The sequence below is a fragment of the Oxyura jamaicensis genome, chromosome 12, assembly GCF_011077185.1.
Source record: "Oxyura jamaicensis isolate SHBP4307 breed ruddy duck chromosome 12, BPBGC_Ojam_1.0, whole genome shotgun sequence".
Lineage (NCBI taxonomy): Eukaryota > Metazoa > Chordata > Aves > Anseriformes > Anatidae > Oxyura > Oxyura jamaicensis.
The window spans coordinates 5329917-5354550 of record NC_048904.1 but is presented as its reverse complement, the minus strand read 5'-3'; the positions used below and the strand labels follow the sequence as shown (position 1 = coordinate 5354550).

Sequence of the window (24634 nt, the reverse complement as noted above, 5' to 3'; positions counted from 1 at the left end):
TCCCCTCCCTCTTCCCTGATGAAATCTTTGACTTATTTTTCTTGTCACTGACTAGCAGATATATTGGGTCTTCTAAGTTATTTCTCATCTACATTTGGTAATTTATGAATGCATTCTTTAGTTTAATAAACATATTTGGAATGTAAGGGTTTTTCAATTTCTTCGTAAGTTCTCAGATCATTAATTACATGGGTTTTAGGGAGGTAACGGAGGACAGGGTCTTGGTGTCTCCATAATAAGTTATAGTCAAATTCTATCTGATGACATTTCAGTAGTGGATCTTCTTGATCTAGATACTTGCAATAGAAATGTAAAGCTTGCTGTCAAAAAGGAAGATGTTGAATGAAAAGAGCTGATACAAGTAATTACTTTTCAACTGTCATACAAATACACAATGAATATTTTTTTCTTAAATAAAAAAGGTGTTCCAGGATCCTTAATGCAGCTGGTGAACCTCGTGTCTTCAGACCACGTGACCGGGATGAAATGGTGAAAAAAGTGATTGAACCAATGGCCTGTGATGGACTGAGAACTATCTGTGTTGCTTTCCGAGACTTCAGTAGCAGCCCCGAGCCGGACTGGGACAATGAAAATGACATTTTATCTGATCTGACTTGCATTTGTGTTGTTGGCATTGAAGACCCAGTAAGGCCAGAGGTATATCAAATTCTTATGTCATAAAACATTTATTGGAGAACTGAACAAAAATTGAACTATAGATTTATTGCAGTCTTTAACTTTTTTTTATGTAATTAGTTCTGTCAAAGGTGGAAGTGAACTTTAGAAATAAACTTCAGTTGGTTAAAAAAAATCAAATTAACTTGATAAAAATCAACTATTAATCAACTGGTATTTAAATATTGCAAAATAGGGCTTTGTGAACTACAGGATTAAAATTATTGAACCTTCTGTCATGCAGGAGTATACAGGAGAACTGATCATTACAAGTTTTATTATACTCCCAGATATTAAAGATTTTTTATTTAAGCAGTGCAGTGAGGCACAACTCTGAAAGCAGAAGAAAGGGGTGTAGCGATTATAATTGCTATGGTTATAATTGTGATGTTGCCACTTTGCTAATTATCTTGAGATTGTAACTGGTGGCTACTCAGGGAAATTTTTTAATGTTATATTTGGACAAGAAAAAGCTTTACCATGGAGAGGCTGCAGAGTTCATGGATTCTATTCTTAAATGGCTTGTAAAAATGTGACAGAAGTTTTAATTCAAGTAATTTGAGAAAATCAGTACTGGATGTTCACAATGGAAGCAAGATCCATTCTGTGATGGTGCTGTTATTTCAGTAGGTGATTAATGACTGCCGTTTGCTCTGGAGTAAGGTTATTGAAAGATAACTCAAATTTCCCGTATACAGAAAGAGCAGGTTCTTATTCTGCATAAAGTAGCTTGGTACCAATCTTGGTCTTTTTCAGTCTTCTGTCTCCTTTTATGTTTTTGCTGGACCATTTTTTTTTTTTTTTAATCATATCTAAATCTTTGTATTTGATCCACTGAGAATTGGTGGCAATGCTAGACATGCAAGCAAAACTATTTCCCTGAGTCACTTCTAAAGTAGGCCTTTAAATACTTCTGCTGTAACTAGAAAATAAATACAGGAAAATAGCATGATATAATTACAACTATAGGCACCAATTGCATAGCTGTACGTTGAGTGTTAATGGGTTTTCTTGCCTTTTTTTTTTCAATATTGAGAAATATATAATATGAAGTAAGTCTTGGTTAGGTGAAAACTATGGTAAAATCCTTACTTCTGCAGTCATCAAATAAACAGCATTCACTTTATCCATCATCAGCTGGTCTCTTGCTGCTAATCCATCTGTCCCTACACCTGACAGCGCATGTCTTCAAAAATATTTTAAAATATTCTGTCTGCATGGATCCCACTCCTAATACTCTAGCTCGTTTATCTATCTAAACTCAGAAAGATTTTAACTATCAGTGACCAACAGAACTATGAATCAGTGCTCTTTCCCTCCAGAACTGATTAATGATACATGTTTTTTGAAAATAGCTTTATAATAGGTATGACAGTATGGTATGACAGACTGAGGGAATGGGTAGCAATGGGATCTGCAGTTATTATTTAAAATAGCTGCAAACTATCCTTTCATGTGTTTTATAAGAGAACTACTCTCATAGGGAATAATTTCTTAGGAGCTTGAGGTAAAAATGAATAGTGTTGCTACAAACAAAGAGGTCAAGTCTGACATCTATTTAAAGGATCAAAGAAGATGAAGGAAGAAAAACATAATATTTCTAGAATTATCTAAATAATGTATTGAATTTCTTGTAGATTAATACCTTTTAACACCAGAATTCTACCAAATGTTGGACAAATCTGCAGTTGTTTGGGGGAACTTTGTTTTGAGGGGATTTTTCTCCATATCCCTGTTTCATTGTGGTAAGATCAAAAGAACCTCCAAGCCATAACAAAAGCATAAATTTCAGAAAACAGTGTCTATATGAAATATCTGACTTAGTGGGAATTACATATCACTTAAATTGTTGCAAATAGTAAGGTGCTGAGCTCTTACAAATGACCATATTTTGCAAGAATTAGTCCAGTAATTAAATATAGACACACCATTGGAGTTTATGAATTTTCAGTGTCTTCTGCAGGGGAAAAATATAAAAATGTGAAATATTCCTACAACTTCTGTTTTATTAATATTCTCAGCATTCATGGATATCAGGATTTATTGTAGCAGAAATGGCAGATTAGGTAATTGCAGTGAAGCAATGCAGTGTCACCATCCTGACAACCTGTAGTTTCCCTTAAATTGTGTTAATGTTTATAATGGAAAAGGCTGCATTTTTTCCTTAAGATGATCTTTGGAGTCAATGCACGCAAATTTATAGCTCCCCTAGTTCCTCAGAGCTGCTGTGGCACATTACCTGTATGCACCCTTGGTGTGTTCGGATTGTCACATATTTGACATAGCTGCAGTGTCGGTGGTGTCATGCTCTAGCATGGTCTCAGATATGAGAGTGCTGCATCTTTTCTGGTTATACTGCAGGGCATTTTCTTGCTATTGCTTTTCCTTCCATGCATTAAAAGTAACTATTTGGATGAATTATTCAACAATGATATTCAGCAACTGACCAGTTTTAACTGGAGTGTCACCACTGGACATCCATGAATTTTGCATACTTCTTTGGTTATTTAGGTTGATGCAGTTCAGACTCTGACTTATTCATTGTTAGTAGCTGGCTTTATCAAGTACTGAGATACCTGCTTGCCATTAAGCTTTTTACTTCTTTTTTTTCCTTTGATAACTGTACAAGAAGAGAAGAAACAGAATGCTATCTCATGCCTATAGAGATTTGCCTGTTGTTTTTGACAGCTTTCCTGCTTTGGCTTTAATGAGTCTATACTGGCTTATACTGATTTGCCAGTGTCCACCTATATTTTTTTTTTATTTCTGGAAGAACTTAAATCACTTCTAAATTCCACCTATTTGTCACCTGATTTTGATAGATACTTGTGCATTTCATAATTTATACATGCACACATCTAAAGGTTTTCTTTACAGAGAGAAAATAAAAAATAAATAAATTGAAATGTGTACCTAAATTCTGCAAAACTGATGGCAAATATCTGTTTCCACTGCCCACTCAGTCTGCCAACACTTTCTTCCCTACAGCATTAAAAAATATGAACAATATTTTAACTGTAATTATTGTACACAGTGTAAATCAGATACCACCCACCAGCTGTCCAAAAATGAGAGAAGAGGGAGGTAGAATTATTGTACTAGTTGTAAGTTAGTTTGAGGTGTGTTTGAAACTAGGTTGTCCTCCCATGACCTTGTTTAATAGGACTGGCATTTTATGTGATTTTTTATTATTATTATTATTCTGTTTGTACTGTAATTTATTTTTCTCCTTCATGGTTCATATGCTGTGCTGGATTTACAGACAGGCATCTAAATTTGTCATACCCTATGCGTGAGGGTCACTACACTTAAGTGGATACTAAGGGCACTCTGAACTGGCAAATGGGATGTAGCCAAGATTATTAATGTGGAAGCTCGGTAACTCAGTAGTCATTTGCTTAAGTAATAGATCTGATCTGGTTGTATATGCCCCATAGAAGTCAACTTGGTAATGTTAAAAGGCTCAGGTAATCCAGATGATGCTTCCAGGATACATCTCATTGGAAGAATATTTTCAATTAGTAGAGATGAGCGAACGGGTAGATAAACCTTTATTTTTTCTCTTGCTTCTGTAATCTCTATTGCCAGAGAGTCATTCTGCAAACAGTCCATTCTGTGGGTATGGTTTGAGTAAGAAGTGGTTTTCTTCATCGTCATAGTCTGCTCCTCAGCTAGGTGTTAGTTTAGTTAGGCGCTGTGGAAAGCAGATGCCTCGTAACTGCCTCTTGTTTATTAAAGAGGGAAGAACACAGCTGACCGGATGAGCCATTATGGCCTTTGTGCCACGTTGGTTTATAATCGTTGGAGACATTTCTAATGTTATACAAATGAATAGCACTATTTTTTTCCTGAGGAAAAAAAAATATTTCCCAAGGAAAAAATATTTTAATAAAGATGCAGAAACATGGTGTGAAATTGTACTCACTGATTAGAATAATCATTATCTACAATACAGTTTAAGGGCATATAATTTATTTTCAGTGCAACGTTCAGTCCAAGATACCCAGCCTTTCTGGCCCCATGAACTAATTAGGAGCCCAGCAGTTCCCATGCTGGATCAGAGCAGGGGCTGTCAATCTGTCAATCAGTTCAGCATCCTGCCCTCAGCAGTGCCCACTACAGCTATGGAGGAAGTTAAAATATCTAGCAATGCACAAAATTAGCAGTGCGATGTTGTGGATGGCAGCTCCTTTTCTTGATATTTTTCATTAGTAATGGATGAGATTAATCCACTCTAATTGGCATTAAGTTCAACAGCATACTTATCTGATAGAGGTCATAATCAGCAAATTGCACTGAATTGGCAGTAGAAAACTTTGCTATTGCAGCCAGTAATATCCGTTTCCATGCCCTTTCTTAAACTAAATAAGATTGTTTTAAAATTTGTTTATAAATATTAAAAATGACATTTTTTTCATAATCATACCCTTTGCTTATTGCTTATTTTCGTTACATTTTTTAAAAAAATTATTTTTGAATAAGCTGATGTGAAATATACAATGCCAACCTAGTATATAGCTTCTGTATTAATCTCACAGACCCTGTCAGACACTGAATTCTCCCTCATTGGTATATATACTGTGCAACAGGAGAAGTTGGTTTCATGCAGGAAGAGGGTAACTAATCATTCTTCATTTTTAGAGTTTTGGAATAAGTTATTCTTGAAATATTAAGCTTATGTATATTTGGGAATACCACCTGTTGATATGCATAAATTAGGGTAATAATGCTGAATTCTAAAAAGTTTTAGATAATCTTATTGAAAGAAAAGTTTGGATCAGATGTTAGATAATTTTCTGTACAAAATAACTGTGTTCTCAGTGCACAAATATTGAATATAAAGTTTTCATTTTTTACGGTTTTTGAATAGATATTAATTATCTCAGTTTTGATGTATATTGAATATGTTAGGTACCTTAATTGCTAAAGGTCAAAAAAGCTGCTGTTTCTGTCAAAATCAGGAGAAGCTTAAGGCAAGCAATCAGAAAAATGGTTTGTATGCTTCTTGCTAAAAGATTTGTCTTGCCTCTGCTGTAACCTCAATTCTGTAGAAGTCAAGTAGCTTTTAATCTATGCCATAACATGTATGATTTCCCTTTTCTTTTTTCCCTTTTTCTTTACTTCATGAATTTCTTAGCCTAAAAATATCCTAACTGGAAACATGCAACTTGTATTTATATTCATTTCTATCTCATATTTTCTTTCCCTTTTATATTGCTTTTGAAGGTCCCAGAAGCCATAAGAAAGTGCCAGCGAGCTGGAATTACGGTCCGCATGGTCACTGGAGACAACATCAACACAGCACGCGCCATTGCCATAAAATGTGGAATCATTCATCCAGGAGAAGACTTTCTTTGCCTTGAAGGAAAAGAGTTTAACAGAAGGATCCGAAATGAGAAGGGAGAGGTAATTCCATACATTTTAGAGTGAGAACACTGAAATGTTCTTTCACCTGTACCAATGTGTACCTTATTTCAGTGAAGACTACTTGGAGAGATGGGTATTACTTTCTAGCAGTATCTTTTCACTATTTAAAATACCATTGAAAATCCAGTCTTTGCTTCTTATCATGCAGAGCCATTATAAATTTAGTGATAGCCTTATTCAGCAGTTTTTAGAACCACGGCACTGGCATACAAGAAATCAAAACTAAGTACATTAAAAACAGCTTCGTTAGCAAAGAGAAGGAACACAACAGCAGTCGCAGGTTTAAGTCTCATGAATTCAGTCTGTACAAAGAACCAGTTATGCCCGCTTTATTTTGTACCACTTTATCTAATCCGTGTTCTGTGATATTCACTCACTCTAATGATTTCAACTTAGTCTATTCTCAGAAGATTTTTAATTCCACATATAAAAGATGGAGCTAACACACAGACTATTGAAACCAGCTTTAAAAAAGAAAACTCTGTGCTGTGTCTGGACACAGTCATTTACTCTTTGAATTGATTGATGGAATCCTGGGAGCATAAGGATATGCTATGGATATGTACTTGTTGCTGTTGGTGTACAGAGAAAATTCTGCCATTATTAGTGCCAAAGTGAGGTGAAGAACTTGTATTATAATGCAGAATAAAAGAACACATTTTTAGTTGTAAACGTTTGATTGGCTTTGAGAAGTTACATATTTGCTATTATATACTTTGAGAAGTTATATATTATACATATATAAAATATATACATTTTATAATTTGAGAAGTTATATATTTTGCATTTTGCTCATCACAGACTAATCTTTTTTTTTTTTTTTTTTTTTTTTTTTTTTTCCAGATTGAGCAAGAACGGATTGACAAAATCTGGCCAAAACTTCGAGTACTTGCTCGGTCATCTCCCACCGACAAACACACTTTGGTAAAAGGTGAGTGCATGTAAATTAATGCCAAGGTTATTGAAATATGGTTGATGCATCTTCTGTATCATAAAAATGTTACTGTTAACACTGTACCTGAGTTATCTGTAATTACAAATCTCTGTTGTATACATAATACAAGGAAGCTTTCTTGGTAACAAAATCTCTTGTGTTTGCATTCTGTCTGAACCTTCAAATGGAAAATAACAAGAAACCGGTTGGCAGGAATAACAGAAATCCAGTAAATTGTGTGGCAAGTAGAGGTAATCTCTTATTTGCCTTGGAACTTTGGAACTTGGACTGGAACGAGGCTCTGCCTAGAAAGGGAAAATGCGTGAGTGCTGGCCAAAAAAATATTATTGGGAAATGGCTAATTCTTCATATAAATAAGAGGCGGAGTAGATTTTAATCTCCTTGAATATACCTCTTTATGAAAAAAAGAAGCAAACAAAAAAAAAACAGTAAAAACAACCAAGAACAATTTCATTTAGAGTAAGTCAATCATCACTCAAGTTTTTGTGCTTCTGTTCTCCCACAATTATATTTAGATAGTATTCCAAAATAGAATTTTTTCATGTGGCAATAGCAGTTTTCATATGTCATGTAAAATGTAGGCATAAAGTTCAATTTTCCTATAGGCTCTGTAATAGTATATGAACAGGCTTCCTTCAGATTTTCAGCTGTATTTTTAGAGTCTGTTTTTGTCCTGTAAAAACTGTGCCATACAAACCATATTCTCTCACCATGCCATCTGCACATAGAATGCTCCTATGAAAGATACTCACAGCATTCTTTATGAATCCTTCTTCAAATCTGTATCTAACACTTGCTGGCATGATATTTTATTCTATTGACCTTGAAGCTCACGCTTAAAAGCTTATTAAATCATAAAATTTCTGATCTGGGATAGCATCATTTCTGGCCACAAAAAGATGTTTCCATCTGTCTGACTGCTTAAATAATTCAGGTTTAGGTAGAAAATATTTTCTGGCTTTATCCTTTTGGATGCCAAGGTTTTATTGATATGACTTTGTAGATGACTGATTATAAAAGCTTTTCATCTGGATGTAATCTTTTAAAATGTCCAGATGACTTTAGAGCACAAGCTCCCTTGAGAACTTGAAAATTGGATCTGTTGGGTCCTTTGGAATTGGGACCAGTGTTTGTGAAGAACTCAAGAAGCATGGTTCATACAGGAGAACTAATGTACATGTAAGCTCTGTCATAGTGCAGATGAGGCAACTGGAGACAGACTGCTGTTACTCAGCCTCTTGAGACAATATTTAGACCAGTGGTCTCGAAAGTAGGGTGCACACACACCAGCAGTTATGCAAGACAATCCAGTGCGGTGCAGGAAGAAAATCTTTCTAGTACCATTCATAAATAAAATAAAATCTAATTATTAAAATAAAGTTTATTTATCCTATCCTCTTAAAATTCTATTTTGTGTATTTTTTCTGATGTACATGATATATTGGCACAGTAGTATATATGCACAATTTGTAAATAATATACATAATATTGGGGTGTGTGCTCAAAAATTTTTACTATTAGCTGTGCACAATCCAAAATGTTTGGAGGCCATTGATTTGGACAACATAATTACTTGCTCTCTAACTCAGAATTCAAACAGCCAAAAGTGAGCTGAAGTATCCTCACTTCCTTAGTGCATACAACACACTGTGTTATAGCTCTTATAGGACATGACTTGTAAAGCCTAATATGGTTTTATTTGTTTCAGAAGCACACAACAATTTGTTTCATTAAGTTGATTAAATAAGTCCCTCGGGAGTACTTATTTGAATCACATAGGATTTTCCCTTAAGAGGAGAATGGAACCTTTGCCAGAGAAAATAAAGTCAATAATAGCTGAAGAAAAATAAGCAACAAATTAATGATGTTCTATATCATAAGCACTTTGACAATACAAAATATTTACTACTACTGAATGTCTTATATAACTGGTACAATTAACATTTTAAAGATATGGCAGGGTCTAGAGAGAGAGCAATTAAGTATCCAACAAAGTTCAAGAACAAGTCTGTGGAAATCGGGATGGAATTTTTTGGATGGTATACTCCAAGGGCCATTAAAAGTTACAAGAAACTATTTAAATGTTCACCAATTTGGGGCTTCTTGTTAAAATGTTATGTTTTTCTCAGACACTTGGGGGATCAAGAGGATTTTCTATTCTTTGATGTATTCTATCTGCTTTAGGGTAAAAACACACATCACAAAATAAACTTTTTTTAAAAAATATATTTAATTTTTAATGACATACAGCTGCTGGAGGGAACATTTTTTTTTGTCCTTAATACAGCACAGTCCCACCCAACAAAAGGATCATTTTTCTTTTACATTTTCTTTTTACTACTGCTAAGGGACTAGAGAAAGGCATGGTTCAGCATTTTAGGCTGCGTAGACAGTGTTCTCTCAAATATTTATGTCTTTGAAGTAGAAATAGATTGAAAAAAATGTCAAAGTGGTTTAGCATCACAAAGTGTTTCAGCGAAACCAAAACATTTCACTTAGACATCTCAATCCAACTGAAATACAATTTCTTAAAGACTTCATGAAGTCTGTTGGTATGATTTCATATTTTTTTTCCCTATTTCAAAATACAACAATAAAAATGCATGTCATCTATAATTATATTATTGCTGAAATATTTCAATATTGTCAGATTGTTATTTTAAAATATGAAGCAATGCTTAGTACTCATGGAAACAACATCCTCATCTTATCAGAAGGTATAGAGAGGATACTCAGTTTACAAGCTAAAGAAGCTGTGTTTCCAATGTTTAAATTCATCTGGAATTATTTTTGTGTGATACTTAAAATAACTTTCTTGGGAAGCTGCTTGATTAAAAAGCAGAATGGGAAAGGGAACTTTAAAGAAAGATTAGAAAAGATTTTTCTAATAATTACCCTTAATTTCTAAAATATTTCAAATATTATTGCATGGGATGATATTATACTACTGATATTATAGAAAACATGCCATGAGATCTAGGTAAAATAATAAGAATAATAGAAAAAATACTGAAATTCTGAAATTAAATATCAGTATTTTGCAAGTTGCAATTGGTTTTGATTTCCATTTGAAATTAAATATAAGTATTTATTTTTATTCAAATTCATGTAAAGAAATATTCAGAAAGTTGACATGTTCCGTAATGTAAAAAGTTGGCTTTGACCAACACTTCCCCAAAGTGATGAATATAAGAATAGTTTAAAGGAAGCAAGAGGTATGATACAAGTTATTCTAGATTTTTATATTTAAATACCATCTAGATCTTTGTCATCAGTGTTAGGACGAACTTTGTGGAAGGCCCTGATGCTTTTAAGGTTCCCCTTTTATGTTTCACATTGCTGGTGTCTGCTCAGAACAGAAATCTTTGTATTTGTGCCATAGTCTTCTCTGGCATTCTAATATCATGAACTTTGCAGAGCACTCTTCACTTAACAGTTTCCAATGCTGTCTGTAATGTTATATAAAACACTTTTTTATATTAATCTTTAAAGATCTATTCCTGCAAGTAGACAAGCATTTAACTTAAATGAATATAAATCTTCTCTTTCGGTCAGATTTTCTAAATTCTTGTTATATAAACATGGAGCTTGAAAAAGTTAGGAAATATTAAAAACCAATCTGAACATAAGATGCCTATGAAAATATATTACTGCATGTCTAGTTTGGCTTATCAAAGACAGATTAATGTGTAAGTGTATGGGATAATCAACTTTCCAGCATCAATAACATCAATAACACCCGAACTAGTGTCCATCTTTGTATGCTCTGCTGTGGCTGTTTTGAGTCAATCAGTTTAGACAGTATTTTTTTATTTTTTTTTTTCTCCCAGAACCAGTTTCTTACTGATGTGGCTCTAAGGGTGACAATGCAAATAAGAATTGTTAAAATGAAGTGGCATTTGCTCCACAATAAAGGGAAAACCTGAGGCTGCAGTTGATGTTTTTGATCTGACCATGGGTACAGATACTTTCCCTGTAAAAGAAATGGAAGACACAATGATGATTAATAGTCTTTATAATATTATCCTACAAGGGTATGATTTAATGCTTGCATAATGTTAGATGGGAGGAAGGTAGGAGATGTACAATGTATTTCACTTTCACTTTTGTATGCAAAGCTGGTATCTTGCATAGTAAGCGTGCATGTACAGTGCTCCTCTTGGTGGCTGTACATAGTTGTTTTAAATAACAAAATCTTTTCCCTCATCAGAAGCAGTTGCTTCCTCTGACACATATATGTCTTAAAGAATCTACATGACTGTTCCCCAAATTCCAACAGCATCAACGGAATCTGTGTGGAACATACTGTAAAGTTGGGTTCTACGTGCATTCCTGTGACTGTTGAACAAAGTTCCTTTTTGACAGAGAAAATTTGTAGCCTAACAGCTTGAGATGAGGGCACAGATCAATGAAACAGCAAAGGCTGTTTTGGGAGGAAGCTTTGCTACATTTTATGAATTTGCCTGCTGTACTGATTAAAATAGTGTACGCAAGTCTTCGACTGGAGTAAAGCAGTTTATTTTGTAGAATTTTCCTGGCTGTTAGACATGAGAAGTTAATATTGAAATTTCTTTTTAGCTATTGTGAATGAGTAGAAATGGGCATTCTCTGATTCCCAGTCTGTCAGACTATATCTTTATTTAAGTTTTCTATTGATCACCAAAGCAGTAGTTTTCCATAGCTCAAGACTGCAGAGGGAGAGCCCTTCCTTGGCATCCCTTCTTTGTTTGGTGTCCCTACACCTTTTGTAAAATCGATACAGGCATATTAGTCAATACTGAAGAAAACTCTTGAAGTGAAACCACGAATACTTACCACAACTGTTAACAAAATTATATCAAAAGAAAGGAAAAAAAAAAAAAAAAAAGGAAAATCAAGCAGAGTTAGGAAGTAGATTGCTGGAAAGAAGACAGTGATTTAGAAATGTGGGGAAGGGAGGAAGGACAGAGTAAAAATAATATGAAGTCAAGGAGCATGGGTACATGGGTATAGCTATGAATAGCTATAGTAAATACTCTGAATCCCTAATAATTGCTACTGCTCCATTTTAGAAATTAGTCTGATGTTCAAAAGGAAGTTCCTTCATCTACATAGTTTTGTCCCATGTCTTGATGCAGTTCTGATGACACTGGCAGTGGTCACTGAGATGGAGACGTGTGGCTGAGATGCTGGTAGCCAAGACCATTTTATCTCTTTCCATGATTGCTGATTATGCAGTTCTGTGCTCTGGAGGGTGGTTGTCTCATCCTGGCTGCGTAATTTGATTTTATGGATAAAAATAGGCAGTTGGGTAGTGAATCATTGACATTTGTCCACTATTTATATCCATTACGAGGTCATTTGTTAAACCCTCCTCAGCTTGGTTTGGGCCATGCTCCCATCTGGAATCTAATTGCGAGAGGATGTTCTCTACCTAGCTGGAACAGTTAATGGCATGAGGTGTCGGAGTTCTAATGAATTTCTTCAGAAGCTTAAACTATTAATTTAACATCAAAGGGTATATTAATAACAAGAAGGGAAGACAAGATGTTTTTAAAAGCAATGGCAGCTGATGTTCCTGTTTATTTAGTAATACCAAAGACAACTCACCCCAACAAACTGAAGGTTCTAATTATAAGATCATATCAGGACAATATGCCATTTATCTGAGTTCACAGTGCTAATGGAAAGTGTTTTTTTTTTTTTTTTTTTTTTTTCTTCTGATTTTCATAAGACTGAAAAATACAGAAGGACGGTTACTGCTTCCCTTTTGCATTGCAATCTTCTGGGTGCCTGATAAGCCCAAATTTGCCAAGAGGCAGCTATTGCTCTGTAATCTGCAATTTCCTATTTCTGTCTGATTATCTGATATGGGAGTTATTTTTTTTCCAGAGTAGATGAAATCTTTTCACACTGGGTAGGTTTTGATAATTGTTTTTAGAGGATATGACTTTGTGCAAAGTGTGTTAAAAAAATAATTTTCTTATTTTCCCCCCATGTTACCTAATATAGGGAGTTGTTCTTATATTCTACATAGAAATCCTGTATTCCTACTAAGTCAACAAAGGCACTCTGACATGGAAATAAAAATATGAGTGGAGAATGGTGCCCATCCCATTAAAATTCAGAGCTGCTTCTATGACCTTAGAGAGTATTTAATCTTTTCTTTACTTTCCCTATCTGCATAAGCAGAAAATACTTTTGTTTGTGCTAGTTGGGTGAAACTTGATTCACCATTTAAAGTAGTGTTTTCATTCTGAGATCATTTGACAAAGTAAAGTGGAAATTATTTTATTATGACTATTTATTTGAACGTTTTGCTCCAGAATTTAAAGAATTATCTTATATCTTCTCAATCATAGTTTGGCAGAGTTGAATGTCTCTCTGTTAAAATGCTAATTTGGCTCCAACTAAATAAAATTCATCAATGGCATTTGTTATCTTTAGGTTAAACTGATTGCCAGAAGGCAGCCCAGTGAAACAGATATTATAGTTAAGACCCAGTTTAGGAAAGCTTTAAGCATGAACTTAAACCTTCAGGAAAAAAAAATAAAATAAAAAAAAAAATCAATTGAAGCTTAATCAGGGAGCTGATCTGAAATGGTTTTACTGTGACATGTAATTTTTAATAGTAGAAGTCTTCCAGAAGAACATAATGAGACAGTGTCATTCTCTATGATGCCTATGCAAACTTTATTGATGTTTTGGTGGTTCAGGATCAGATCTTTCTATAAAAAAAATTAGTATCAATGTCGAATAGTACATAATAGAGGTGGCATGGCCTTCATTATTATTTTCCTTAGAAATCAACTCTGTTAATCTCTGTAAGACTTGTGTACTATTACGTAGTTGGTATTACACACATGGATATTTTTAGAGGGAAGTTTTGTCTTGCTAACATATAAACACACTGTATACACACTCGTATATACATTTTTTGCAGGTATTATTGACAGCACACAGGTGGAACAGAGACAGGTTGTAGCTGTGACTGGTGATGGAACCAATGATGGACCAGCACTTAAAAAGGCTGACGTTGGCTTTGCAATGGTACAATCTGCGTATTTGTTAATGTTTATGTCATTGTAAATCTGCTGTAAGAAGTTTCCATTCATGAAGTGTTGAGAAAATTGCTTAATGAAGCAATATATTGCCTATACAGAAGAATGGACTCAGTGTTCATCAGAACAGCAGAATACTATTTTGCTTTGCTAAAAACTATTGCTACATGTGAAGATGTCTTCCCAACATACTTCAACTCTTAAGATACCTTAATATACTAGATTATATATTAAGATATGTAATTTTAATTCTTAGCAATTCTGTTCATGTATATTAATAGAATATCCTCAAAAAAAGAAGGAAAAAACAAACAACAACAACAAAAAAAAACACACTCAAAAGATTGCTAGACAATAAGCTGATAATTTAAAGCACCCAGAAGTATCATCACATGAATTCCACTGTTCTCTGTCAATGCCCTTTTCTGCCTCCTTACTCACTTTCATAAACAGGTCCAATTAGCCATCATCCTAGCAAATATAAAATGCAGAATATACTCAGCAATCATTGTTATGGTGCTGGGGAGTCTTACTGTAACTATGGACTTTGACTATGCAGGGATTTGTGTTCTAACTGTCTGTGTACTTCCCAGTAATTTTATTCTCAATTAATTTTTCCAGGGTATTGCTGGAACAGATGTTGCAAAGGAAGCCTCAGATATCATCCTAACAGATGACAATTTCAGTAGCATTGTGAAGGCTGTGATGTGGGGACGTAACGTCTATGATAGTATCTCAAAATTCCTGCAGTTCCAGCTCACTGTTAACATTGTGGCTGTGATTGTGGCTTTCACTGGAGCGTGCATTACCCAGGTAAAATTATCTTCAGGCATCACTTACAGTATGGGGCCAAATCCTACCAAGCTGCATTGCCTCTTAAGTGATGATGTTTTACATGTAATTCTTACTTTGTACAACAGAAAGCATGCTTTCTGAAGTTCTTCTGAAAATTAAGGATGTATTTAGGATCAAACTGGTAAGTGTTAAATAGCTGTTGACAAAAGAAAGTGTACAAATCCATTTTCTCCTAGAAGTAAATTACTTTCGGGAGCAACTAATGTTGGTTCTGCTTCAGTACAGCTCCCTGTTTTCGATTATATATTATTGTCATGACTGAGCCTCTGACATCATGGAAGAATATATAAAAGATTGGAAAAAGGAAGAGTCTGTGTGACTTTGCCTTTTTCTTTCAGAATATTTTACTGTTAAGTATGTATTTAGTGATGGATTATGGAATGAGATTATGATTTTCAAGTTAGCAGTGCACAGAAGTAATTCCAGTAGAGGAGTTTTTTGACTAATAAATATTTTGTTGCTTTTGGGCAAGTGCTTTTAATTTTAAGTGCAAACAATAAGCCAATTAAATAATATATAGTTGAACTTTGATTTCTTTTCCCCCCTCTACACTAATCCCTTATTGTAATCCTGATGTACGTGCAACATGTCTAGGTCTTTTACAAAAACATACTGTGTTTTTTTCCTTCAAATTACAACTTTTTAATGAATAAAATTTTCTTTTACCTAGCAAGAAACCAGGATGTATTTAGTGCAGTACTAGGGCTTGTCCTTCATTAGAAAATAGCAAAACATGCAGGCTTTTTAGTGCTGTTACTCCCCCTGCCCAAAATTAATGTATATGTCAAATGCTGCAGACAGGTGCTGTTACAAAAGGCCGCCTTTGATTGAGATGCACTATGGGAGAGCTGACGCCTCCCTGTATTGTGCATCATACAGATGCACATGCCTGTTCCAGCAGGTAAATTCCACCTCATGCACACCTGAGCAGAACAATGAATAAGTCATTAGCTCTGCTCCAGGGTAAACTTACACTGCAATCATGGAATTGATACTTGAAACCAGAAACTCAGGTACCTTTACAAAACCATGAGGTCAAACTTCTCCTAAGCCTTGACTGACGTTTAGAGGCCTTATCTGTGCTGTGAAACAATTCATTTGTTTTCTGAGAGGTAAAAAATTGTGAGCTGCTAAGTGCTTGTTCCCTGCCTTGCTGCCTCCCAGGTCTTGATGATGCCTTGTTGTCACAGCTGAGCCTGTGCTATGGGACAAAATTATTGATGCCGAGGCAGAAGTTGGAAACTTTTCATTTTCCCTTGGGAAATTTTTCCAAGCATATTGAGAAAATGTTTAACCGTGAAGTAGTTTTTACTGCTAACGGAAATTACATGAATAAGTACTAAAAACGTGGAAGGTAAATCCTCCTGGATTTTATCAATGGTACAGAATAATATACAAAAAAGTGCTAATAGCAACATGGTCAGAATACCAGAACTGGAACTGAGGGGACTGCTTCCTTTTGAGCCCTGGTTTTATAGACATTCCATCACTGCCTAAGTACATTTATGTAAGGTGTTTTTTGCTTTTTTTGGTTAGCATCCATGATTTTTCAATTGCTTTGTGAAAGCATTAAGGGAAATATATTCTAGCTGTTAAGTATTTTCTGTTTTATTATTGAAGAAGTAAACATTTATGAGTCAAGAAAAGGACTTTTTAAAATCAATATTAAGTTCTTGTGTAGAGCATATTCAGTGAAAGCATGTTCTCCTTTCTATTTCCAGAGCTTTTTTCATCCTTTGAATCATTACATTACCTTCTAAAAGGATTTGGATCAGGCCCAGTGTGTTTGTGTTAACCCAATGGGCTGTAAGACTGTCACTGAGCCTGTCAAGTTCATTGTCTCTGTTTATGGGTTTTAACATACAACTCCTAGAATTTCTGTATTTCTGCCCAAATAGATTCTTATGCAATTCCTTAATTTGGCAGTAAAAATGCAAATCCAAAGAATGAGGTCTGAAAGGAACTAAAATTGAAACTGTAGCAAAAAGGCAGCAGTTATTTCCATTGTAGTTCTGTTTACACTGAACTGCCTGACTGCTGATAATTCCTAGCAGCTCTCATTTCTATCTCATTCAACAAGGATCTTGCCTTACGAATGAGCATTATTATGTTGGGCTTTGACTCAAAGATTCTAGGCAGTGAAAGGGCATTATGTTTGTTTGGCTCATAAGCTCTACTAAAAATTACACTTGGGAACATACCGTACCCTCTGGTTGCTATGAAAATAGCTCTAGTACAAAATGCATGATCGTACTGAAAATCATGGGTACCACAGGCTAAGTGCACTCAGAAATAAGTCTGCAAAACTGCACATTGGTCTAAATTATTATTTTGAATGAATCACTTAAGTTCTTAATTAACAAAATTAAAATCCATAGTTTCCAGAAAGCAACACAGCTTTCTGTGACCCTCAAAATGAATGTGAAGAAGGCCTGTATTGGACTGAATTTTGCTTTGCTTTCAGGTAGTAGGTTTGGCTTTCTTTGACACAGAGATTATAATTTTAGTCCATGACTAATATTCAGGTTAATGAGTATTACACATCCTACCCTTTTGGTGATTTTATGAAATTTAGAATGAGAAAATTTCTATTTAGGTAGTAATATTTATTTCATGCTTCCTAATGTCACTTCTAATGTCATGCTTCCTAATGTCACAAAAAATTGTTCTGCAGTTCAGAAACAGCACACTGGGATACCTTGAGTATGAAACTTCTTTTACTGGCTCTTTTTGATGTTTCTTGTGCTAAAAGGAAGCACAAAGATAAAATCTTTGCTTTGACTGATTTTTCCAACACTTGGCTCGAATTTTGCAATTAAGTACTTAATTTTATTCAGTCTTCATCCTGCAGTTGCATTGGTGTGTATGTAACTATGTGCATGTGGTCATATCGCTGCAGGAGGGACTAGTGAAACTACAGCAACTTGGTATTAATGAAAGGGTCCAACTGTGTGAATACTTATTACCGAAACTAGACCTCCAAGGAGCACACAGTGGATGCATTGCCAAGTAGGAGTTGATTTCTTTGGTCCACAGCACCTTAGGAGTGCCATGGAGAGGTGTAAGAAAAATCTTAAGTATGGCTTGTGATCATTTGTGGTTATAAGAATCTGCAGATTTTTTTTTTTCTTTTTCTTCTTCTTCCTTTTCTTCCTCAAATACATAAATAAAATCAGTGACCTTGCCAAGTTCCACTTTAGAGTACTACAGATTAGCCTAATTATTTTAATACTAAACAAATATATTTTTATTTATTTATCGACCTGCTGCAGTGAGGTGCTGCTGGCAGAGAGTTATCTAATACATTTCTATTTTGTCCTGGCTTGTTGTTTCAATAGATGTTAAACTTCAGACTGTTTAGTATGCATTTTTAACATGCTGCATGCAACCTCAATGCTATTCCAATGTTACATCAGGATTATAAAAGATTAGGAGTGGGCTATTGAAGTTTTTATTCTGCAGACTAAATGGGACCAATGCAAACAGTCATTTGCTATCCTATGCTATTGGTCCCAGCATGAAGTCATGTAAAGGTGACAGAAATCGTGTTCTAAGTGGCATAGGGATTACAGATATATTGTCATGTATTGGCAAGCTTGGAGAGGCTGCTGCCAAAACTAAGCGGCCCCTTACAGGGATCTAGCTTACGCTGGGCCCTGGTTCAGTTTAGAGCTGCTCAACCTATAGGCCAAGGGTTTTGATAATGAAACTTTGTATTGTGGCTCTATAATTACACTTTATAACACTTTGGTATCTAGGTCATACAAGAAAACCCAACTTTATGAAGTCTCTGATTAAAAGCAGAATTGCGGTCGCTCAATCTATGGCTGCACAGGTGCTGGCTCTGCACGCAGCCCCCACCAATGAGCTCACCACTGCTAGGCCCATGTCCACAGTTTGCATGGCATGTATAAAATAATGAAAAGATAATTCACTTTATCTTTCAATTAATCTAATTAATTTACCTTTTTCTGCCTTCTCTGTGTACAGTCCAATGCAGCCTTTTAAAATGGTCAGGGTGTGGCCATCTTGACCAGCCTGTTTACAATTGTCCTTTCTAGTTAGCGATTTTATTCCCCCCCCCAGCTGGATTAATGAGCTGCAAACTCTTGTATTCTAGCTTCATTCTGGATAAGATCTGATTGCACAGCCCTTGATTCAGCCAGTGAGGGTTCTTTTTTGGAGCTTTGCCTACAGTTATGAATTTGTACTTTAAATGAGTCATTGCACATCTCTGAGCATCATATAGAGTTCCATATGTCCCTTGAAAGACCAGAAATTTCATTCTGTTTCCAGTACCCAACATATACAGTGCCAAGTAAATAATTGCGTTGTTATATTTGGAGCTGTTAAATAAAATATAGGTATGTACAATATGAGATTTTAAAATGGTGTTGGTCAAAGGGAAACATTTTTAAATGGACCTGTAAAGCTAACAGTTCCATCTCTGTGCCAATTTTTTTCTCTGACTCCAACTGTTGAGGCAGTGTAACTATTCAAAAAGGTTGCATTAGAGAAAGATAAGACAAAGAACATGTTTTAACATTTTACATTCAAATTGTTATTCTTATACTTTGAGAAAGACAATGTTTTAAAAGACATTAGGAACTGAAAACAGTGACTCTATAGGACATTATGTTTGGAAAATTAAATGTTAATTAAAAAGCACTGTAGCAATGAACCACTGCATGAATCACTTATTGTTTTTACAGACCTTGTTCAAAAAATGTGGATGATGTATACTTAAATGTATAAGGCAGTAATTTACATGTTTTAATGTTTTCGTGCAGAACTGTATTTGGCAAATCTTAAAATAATAGCATTGGAAAATCTGAAAAAGCCATAACACAAAATCAAAGTATTTACAGTTTAGTTTTGTTTTGGGAAGGTGTAGAAGCATGGAAAGAGAACTGAAGAGGTCACTTCCATACAATTACCAGACAGTGTGATCTAGCAGCAGATGTGAGGGCTGAATATATATATATATGTATATTCATTTATGTATATAAACTACCAGAAATACTTATCTTCATGACTGTATGCATGTGTTCTGTGACAAGTGGAAGCAAAGAGGTAAGGGAGAAATACCTTTTTGTTCCCCTACAGCTTGTCATCTAAATCAAAAGTAACAATCTCTAAAATTTGTGAGGCTCCACATGTCACAAAAGATTTGTGGTTTATTTCCAGCCTTTGGTGATTTTTACATTTAAGTATTTCCAAGATGAAGTGTAACATCACTTGATTCAAGGGACATTTTCCTTTTACCTCTAGGCCAATGCTAACATATTCCAAGGTCAAGTGGAAAAGAGTTTGACAAATAAGTGGTGATTTTGGGTGGCTTGCAGTTTGAACAACTTCCATCACCAAAGTTTTTGGAAGGCAAATGAAGATTTTTTATTTTTTTATTTTTTATTTTTGGTAGACAGTCAGTAGTTGAAATGCAGTAAAAAGAACACTGACTTTGCATGCAACTTGTGCAGCATAAGTGAATAAACTTTGTAATGGAAGACTAGGCTCCTTAGCTGATATGTATTTTCCTCAGTTTCCACCAACTAATCAGAAATCAGATAGAGTTGCAGTGGAAATTTCATTCCACTGCCTCCCCAGACTAATGTGTATTTAATGTTTTGGCTTCAGCTTAGAATGAGCGTTCACACTTGACTGAACAGTGTAGTACTGCCAATAATAGATAATTATTAGAGGTACCATAGCCACCCAAGGTGATTGGCAGTGTGAAATGGTGAGAACATGTTGTTGCCAAAACTGATGACTGCCAATTACAGTTGTGTGATTTAGAGACTGAAGGAATCTAACTTTTTGTTGTGCTAGGAATATGTCAGGCTCTGATTAGGTACTTGAACATTTGACTCTTTATTAAGTATAACAGAAATCCAGTTTTTAATGACATATAAGTCAGCACATGAAACAGCAAATTCAGCTTCTGTAACATCTCAAAGTATAACATCTCAAATGTTTCTTGAGAAAACTCATTACCTAGAGAGGTAAAAATATGACAAGGAAAATTCTTCAGTAGAAAATGTGTTTTTCCCGTTTTTTATATGCTGCCTAGGGTCACTGAGCCCTGGCAACTAACTTCTTTTACTGCAAGTACTCTCCTTGCTTTTTAGCCATAAGTATTAATAAAAATAAATGAGGTCTCATATTTGTTGCAAAGTTTGTCCTGATTAGTTTTAGTTTTTTTCTCCACCTCTGAAGATACAAGCTTTTCCTCTTTCTGCAGCTGCATATCAAATGAGTGAACTGAATCTCCAGATAAGCCCAGTTAATGCAACCCATGACCAAGAGGTCAAGAATCTATTAATGCTAATCTTCCTCCCTTCCCTGGTGTACCCGACTTGTAAGACTTAAACAGTAGGCTGCATGTTGCTTTTCTCCATCCATGTTAGTAAGTCAAAAAATGAATATATATATATTTTTTGTTTTTAAATAAATGTATCAAATAGTGTGTAAATATGTCTGATAAAATATTTTCAAGAGGAAGTAATACCTTAACTCGAGGGAGTTGAAATATAATATTGTGTTCTTGGGATACTGAATGGATGTTGGCCCTGATAACTTGACAATACTTTATTAAAGATTAATATTTAACCCCTTGAAGAAAAGGGCAGATTTCATAAAGAGTTTTTCTAGAATTTGATTTATTTTGTATGGTGTTCCATTAATTTCTTTCATTCAAGACTGCCTGATGCTAAAGTAATACATAAAAATAGTGATCTGATCTTCAAACTTTCACCCAGTAGATTAACTCCCATTATAAAATTTGTCATACTGATATCTTACTACTTTTGAGATTCCATTTTCCTAATAATAAGGTCTATTTGAAAGAGAAAGCAGATCTCACAAATGCTACCTATTTTATATTCAGTTTAAAGTCATAGGAAATTCTCAGTTACAAAACGAACAAAGAACCAATCTACTTCACTTTTCCTGTTACGGCTCCTTGAAGCAATTGCAACAGTCTATCATTATAGCTGCCCCAATGAATTAAAAATCAAATTTGTATAATAACCGTAATAACCATCTACATTTTCTCCTAAGGTCAGTGTTAGTTTTATTTATTTACTTTTTTTTTTTTTTTTAACGTTTTAAACATAATCTAAAATTCTCTGTAATATGACCATAGACTCTTTATTAAATTAAGTGAGGAAACAGCTCCTTCTAGTGGTTGGTGATCTGTTTCAGAAAATAAATTCTTTATACTGATGAGTAGTAACTTTTTTTTTTTTTTTTTCTTTCTAGTTCCATACTTTCAGATATGCTATCATCTTACCTAACAAATGAATCAGGATATGCTTACTTTTGCAAATCTGATGTATTGTAATGAGTTTCTGAATATTTTTAAAATTCAAATATTAGGCTTTTTTTTTTCTTCACTTTTTTTTTTTTTTTTTTTTTTAACAAGGTCTTAAGTAAAACATTAAATTGTCTTAGTAATTGTTTCATCATTTTTTAATAATTTCAAGCTGTTTCCAAGAACAGGTAAGTAAGACATAATTAATGAATCATTGCTTTAAAAATTGCTTCAGTACAACTTTTCTTTCAGGAAAGAAACCTTGTGTTATATGTAATTACTTAAATTCAGTTACCAATTCAAGCCTTATGCACATAGTAACAGGCAGGATTTTGAAATGTGTTATAAAGTGTTAATGTTATACTTTATAAATGTTGTCTGACTGTAGCTGTTCTTGATTGAAATGACTGGAGAGAAATCATTTATCTTTGCTCAGATCACTGTTACCTGTGATTCTGATTTTGTATAGGCAATGTAAGAACAGTCGTAGTAGGTCAGACCAAAGTCCATGTATTTCAGTATCCTGTCTCCAGCACTTCTTGTGAGAAATGAAACCACAGTAAATGACCTGACAACAGTTATTTTTCTAGCAAATAAGTAACTTTCTAATTTGTCTCCACAGGACTCTCCCCTAAAAGCTGTACAGATGTTGTGGGTCAATCTGATTATGGACACCTTTGCCTCGCTTGCTCTGGCCACTGAACCTCCAACAGAGGCTCTATTGCTAAGAAAGCCGTATGGCAGGAACAAACCTCTCATATCCCGTACCATGATGAAGAACATTCTGGGCCATGCTGTTTATCAGCTTACTCTAATATTTACACTTCTTTTTGTTGGTAAGAAAGTTAGGCTTGTTGCTTGGTTTAGACCACCTAGACCATGTAGGCTGGCATGTCAGAATGCTTTCCATGTATCTTCTTAATGCACATATCCATAGTTAAAGAGCTAGTAGGAGCAAACTGCTTAAAGGAATCAAGAACATTGGTGGGAACAGAAGAGACCCAATAGAGGGATTTAGTCACTTCTCGTACATTCTTCACATTGGGAAGGGCCTTTTAGATTTTAGTCTCATAGCAAAATATAGATTTGGGCTTTGGCAAAAGAGTGTATTAAAACGTACCACTGAAGGTATGTTAAAACATAAATGACTACATTTGACTACATTTTAAACAGACTATCTAGTCCGCTCCGCCTCAAAATATCCAAATCCTCCTAAAAAATCCAATTTCTTATTTTTATCCTGGTACTTCTGGACTCTTTTTTAGCTCTTGCTAGCAATGTATGCTTTTTATATTTTGTGTTTTTGAGAGAGAAGGGAGAGAGGAGAAATGTTATTTGTTGCAGGGCTAATAATAGTTTTCTAATGCTCCACAATAATAAGTGAATTTGCTTGAAGGTCTGGTAATTTTATCAGTTGGGTATTGTTTTCTTGACAATATGGCACTGTTGCTGAATTGCATATTTCATGTGTTTCAGATTTTTTTTTTTTTCATTATATACAGATTTTCATGTAAGCTGTAAATGTAAATCTATGGTTCTGAAAATCTTAGTTTTTTGAGCTCTGTTTTAAAAACCTTGCTGCATCTTGCCAATAGCTGGCAGTTTGTTTGGAATGCTCAAAGGAAGTGATGATCTGTTTACACTGGAGCTATTTGAACCAAAATAATTGCCAGATTTTGGAGAGAGATGGTCCCTAACATTGTGTATACATACATATATACAAATAACATTATAAGCTTACAGTGTATTTTGAAGACATCTAGCAAGCCTAAGAAAATTGTAATGTTCAGATTCTCTAAAACAGGCATAGAAGGTCTTGGTAATTCATTTGATATCAATCTCGGAACAAAAATTTCTGTGAACTTTCTGGGAATTTTAATGGCTTTTTGATGAGTATTATGATAAAATACTTTATACTGAAGCCTGATGAAAAGAAAACCAGGATTTTCTGACCCTATCTTAATTACTTTTCTGTGTCTCTGGAAAACCCATGCAATACTTTGAAGGTCAGAGCCATACCAATTTTCTCAAAAGCCTAGGAAATAGAGCCTTTTTCTCTCTAGTCTCTAAGAAGGTCAGTTTTGCAGTGAGATGATGTTCTAAACTCAGTATTTCAATAAATAAATTACAAATTAATGAGTATTATTTCTGTTTTGATCGACTAATTCATCATCTTTTGTAGCAGCATGCTCTGCTGTGCCAGTTAAGAGATGCAGTGCAATAACAAAAGGCTTAAAGATAGGTACTCACATTGAGGAAAGTATTGTTCATATTTTTGTGTTGGTGTGTTTACTGAATGAAAGCAAATAGATGCAATGATTGTGTGTGTAAAATAATGACGTTTGCTTGCATTTGTTTTTTCCCTTTATG

At 34.6% G+C, this 24634-nt stretch overlaps 1 protein-coding gene across 18 annotated transcripts in view; it reads left to right on the top strand.

Annotated features, from left to right (window-relative positions):
* The window catches only part of ATP2B2 (ATPase plasma membrane Ca2+ transporting 2), a 405121-nt gene that overhangs the window by 354342 nt on the left and 26145 nt on the right, over positions 1 to 24634 (top strand). For all 18 annotated transcript variants that reach the window (XM_035337444.1, XM_035337435.1, XM_035337434.1 and 15 more), the window contains 6 exons: positions 423 to 657; positions 5902 to 6081; positions 6946 to 7033; positions 13980 to 14086; positions 14719 to 14910; positions 22887 to 23100. In XM_035337444.1, the coding sequence (XP_035193335.1) occupies positions 423 to 657; positions 5902 to 6081; positions 6946 to 7033; positions 13980 to 14086; positions 14719 to 14910; positions 22887 to 23100 (1016 nt within the window). The remainder of the gene's footprint in view (positions 1 to 422; positions 658 to 5901; positions 6082 to 6945; positions 7034 to 13979; positions 14087 to 14718; positions 14911 to 22886; positions 23101 to 24634) is intronic.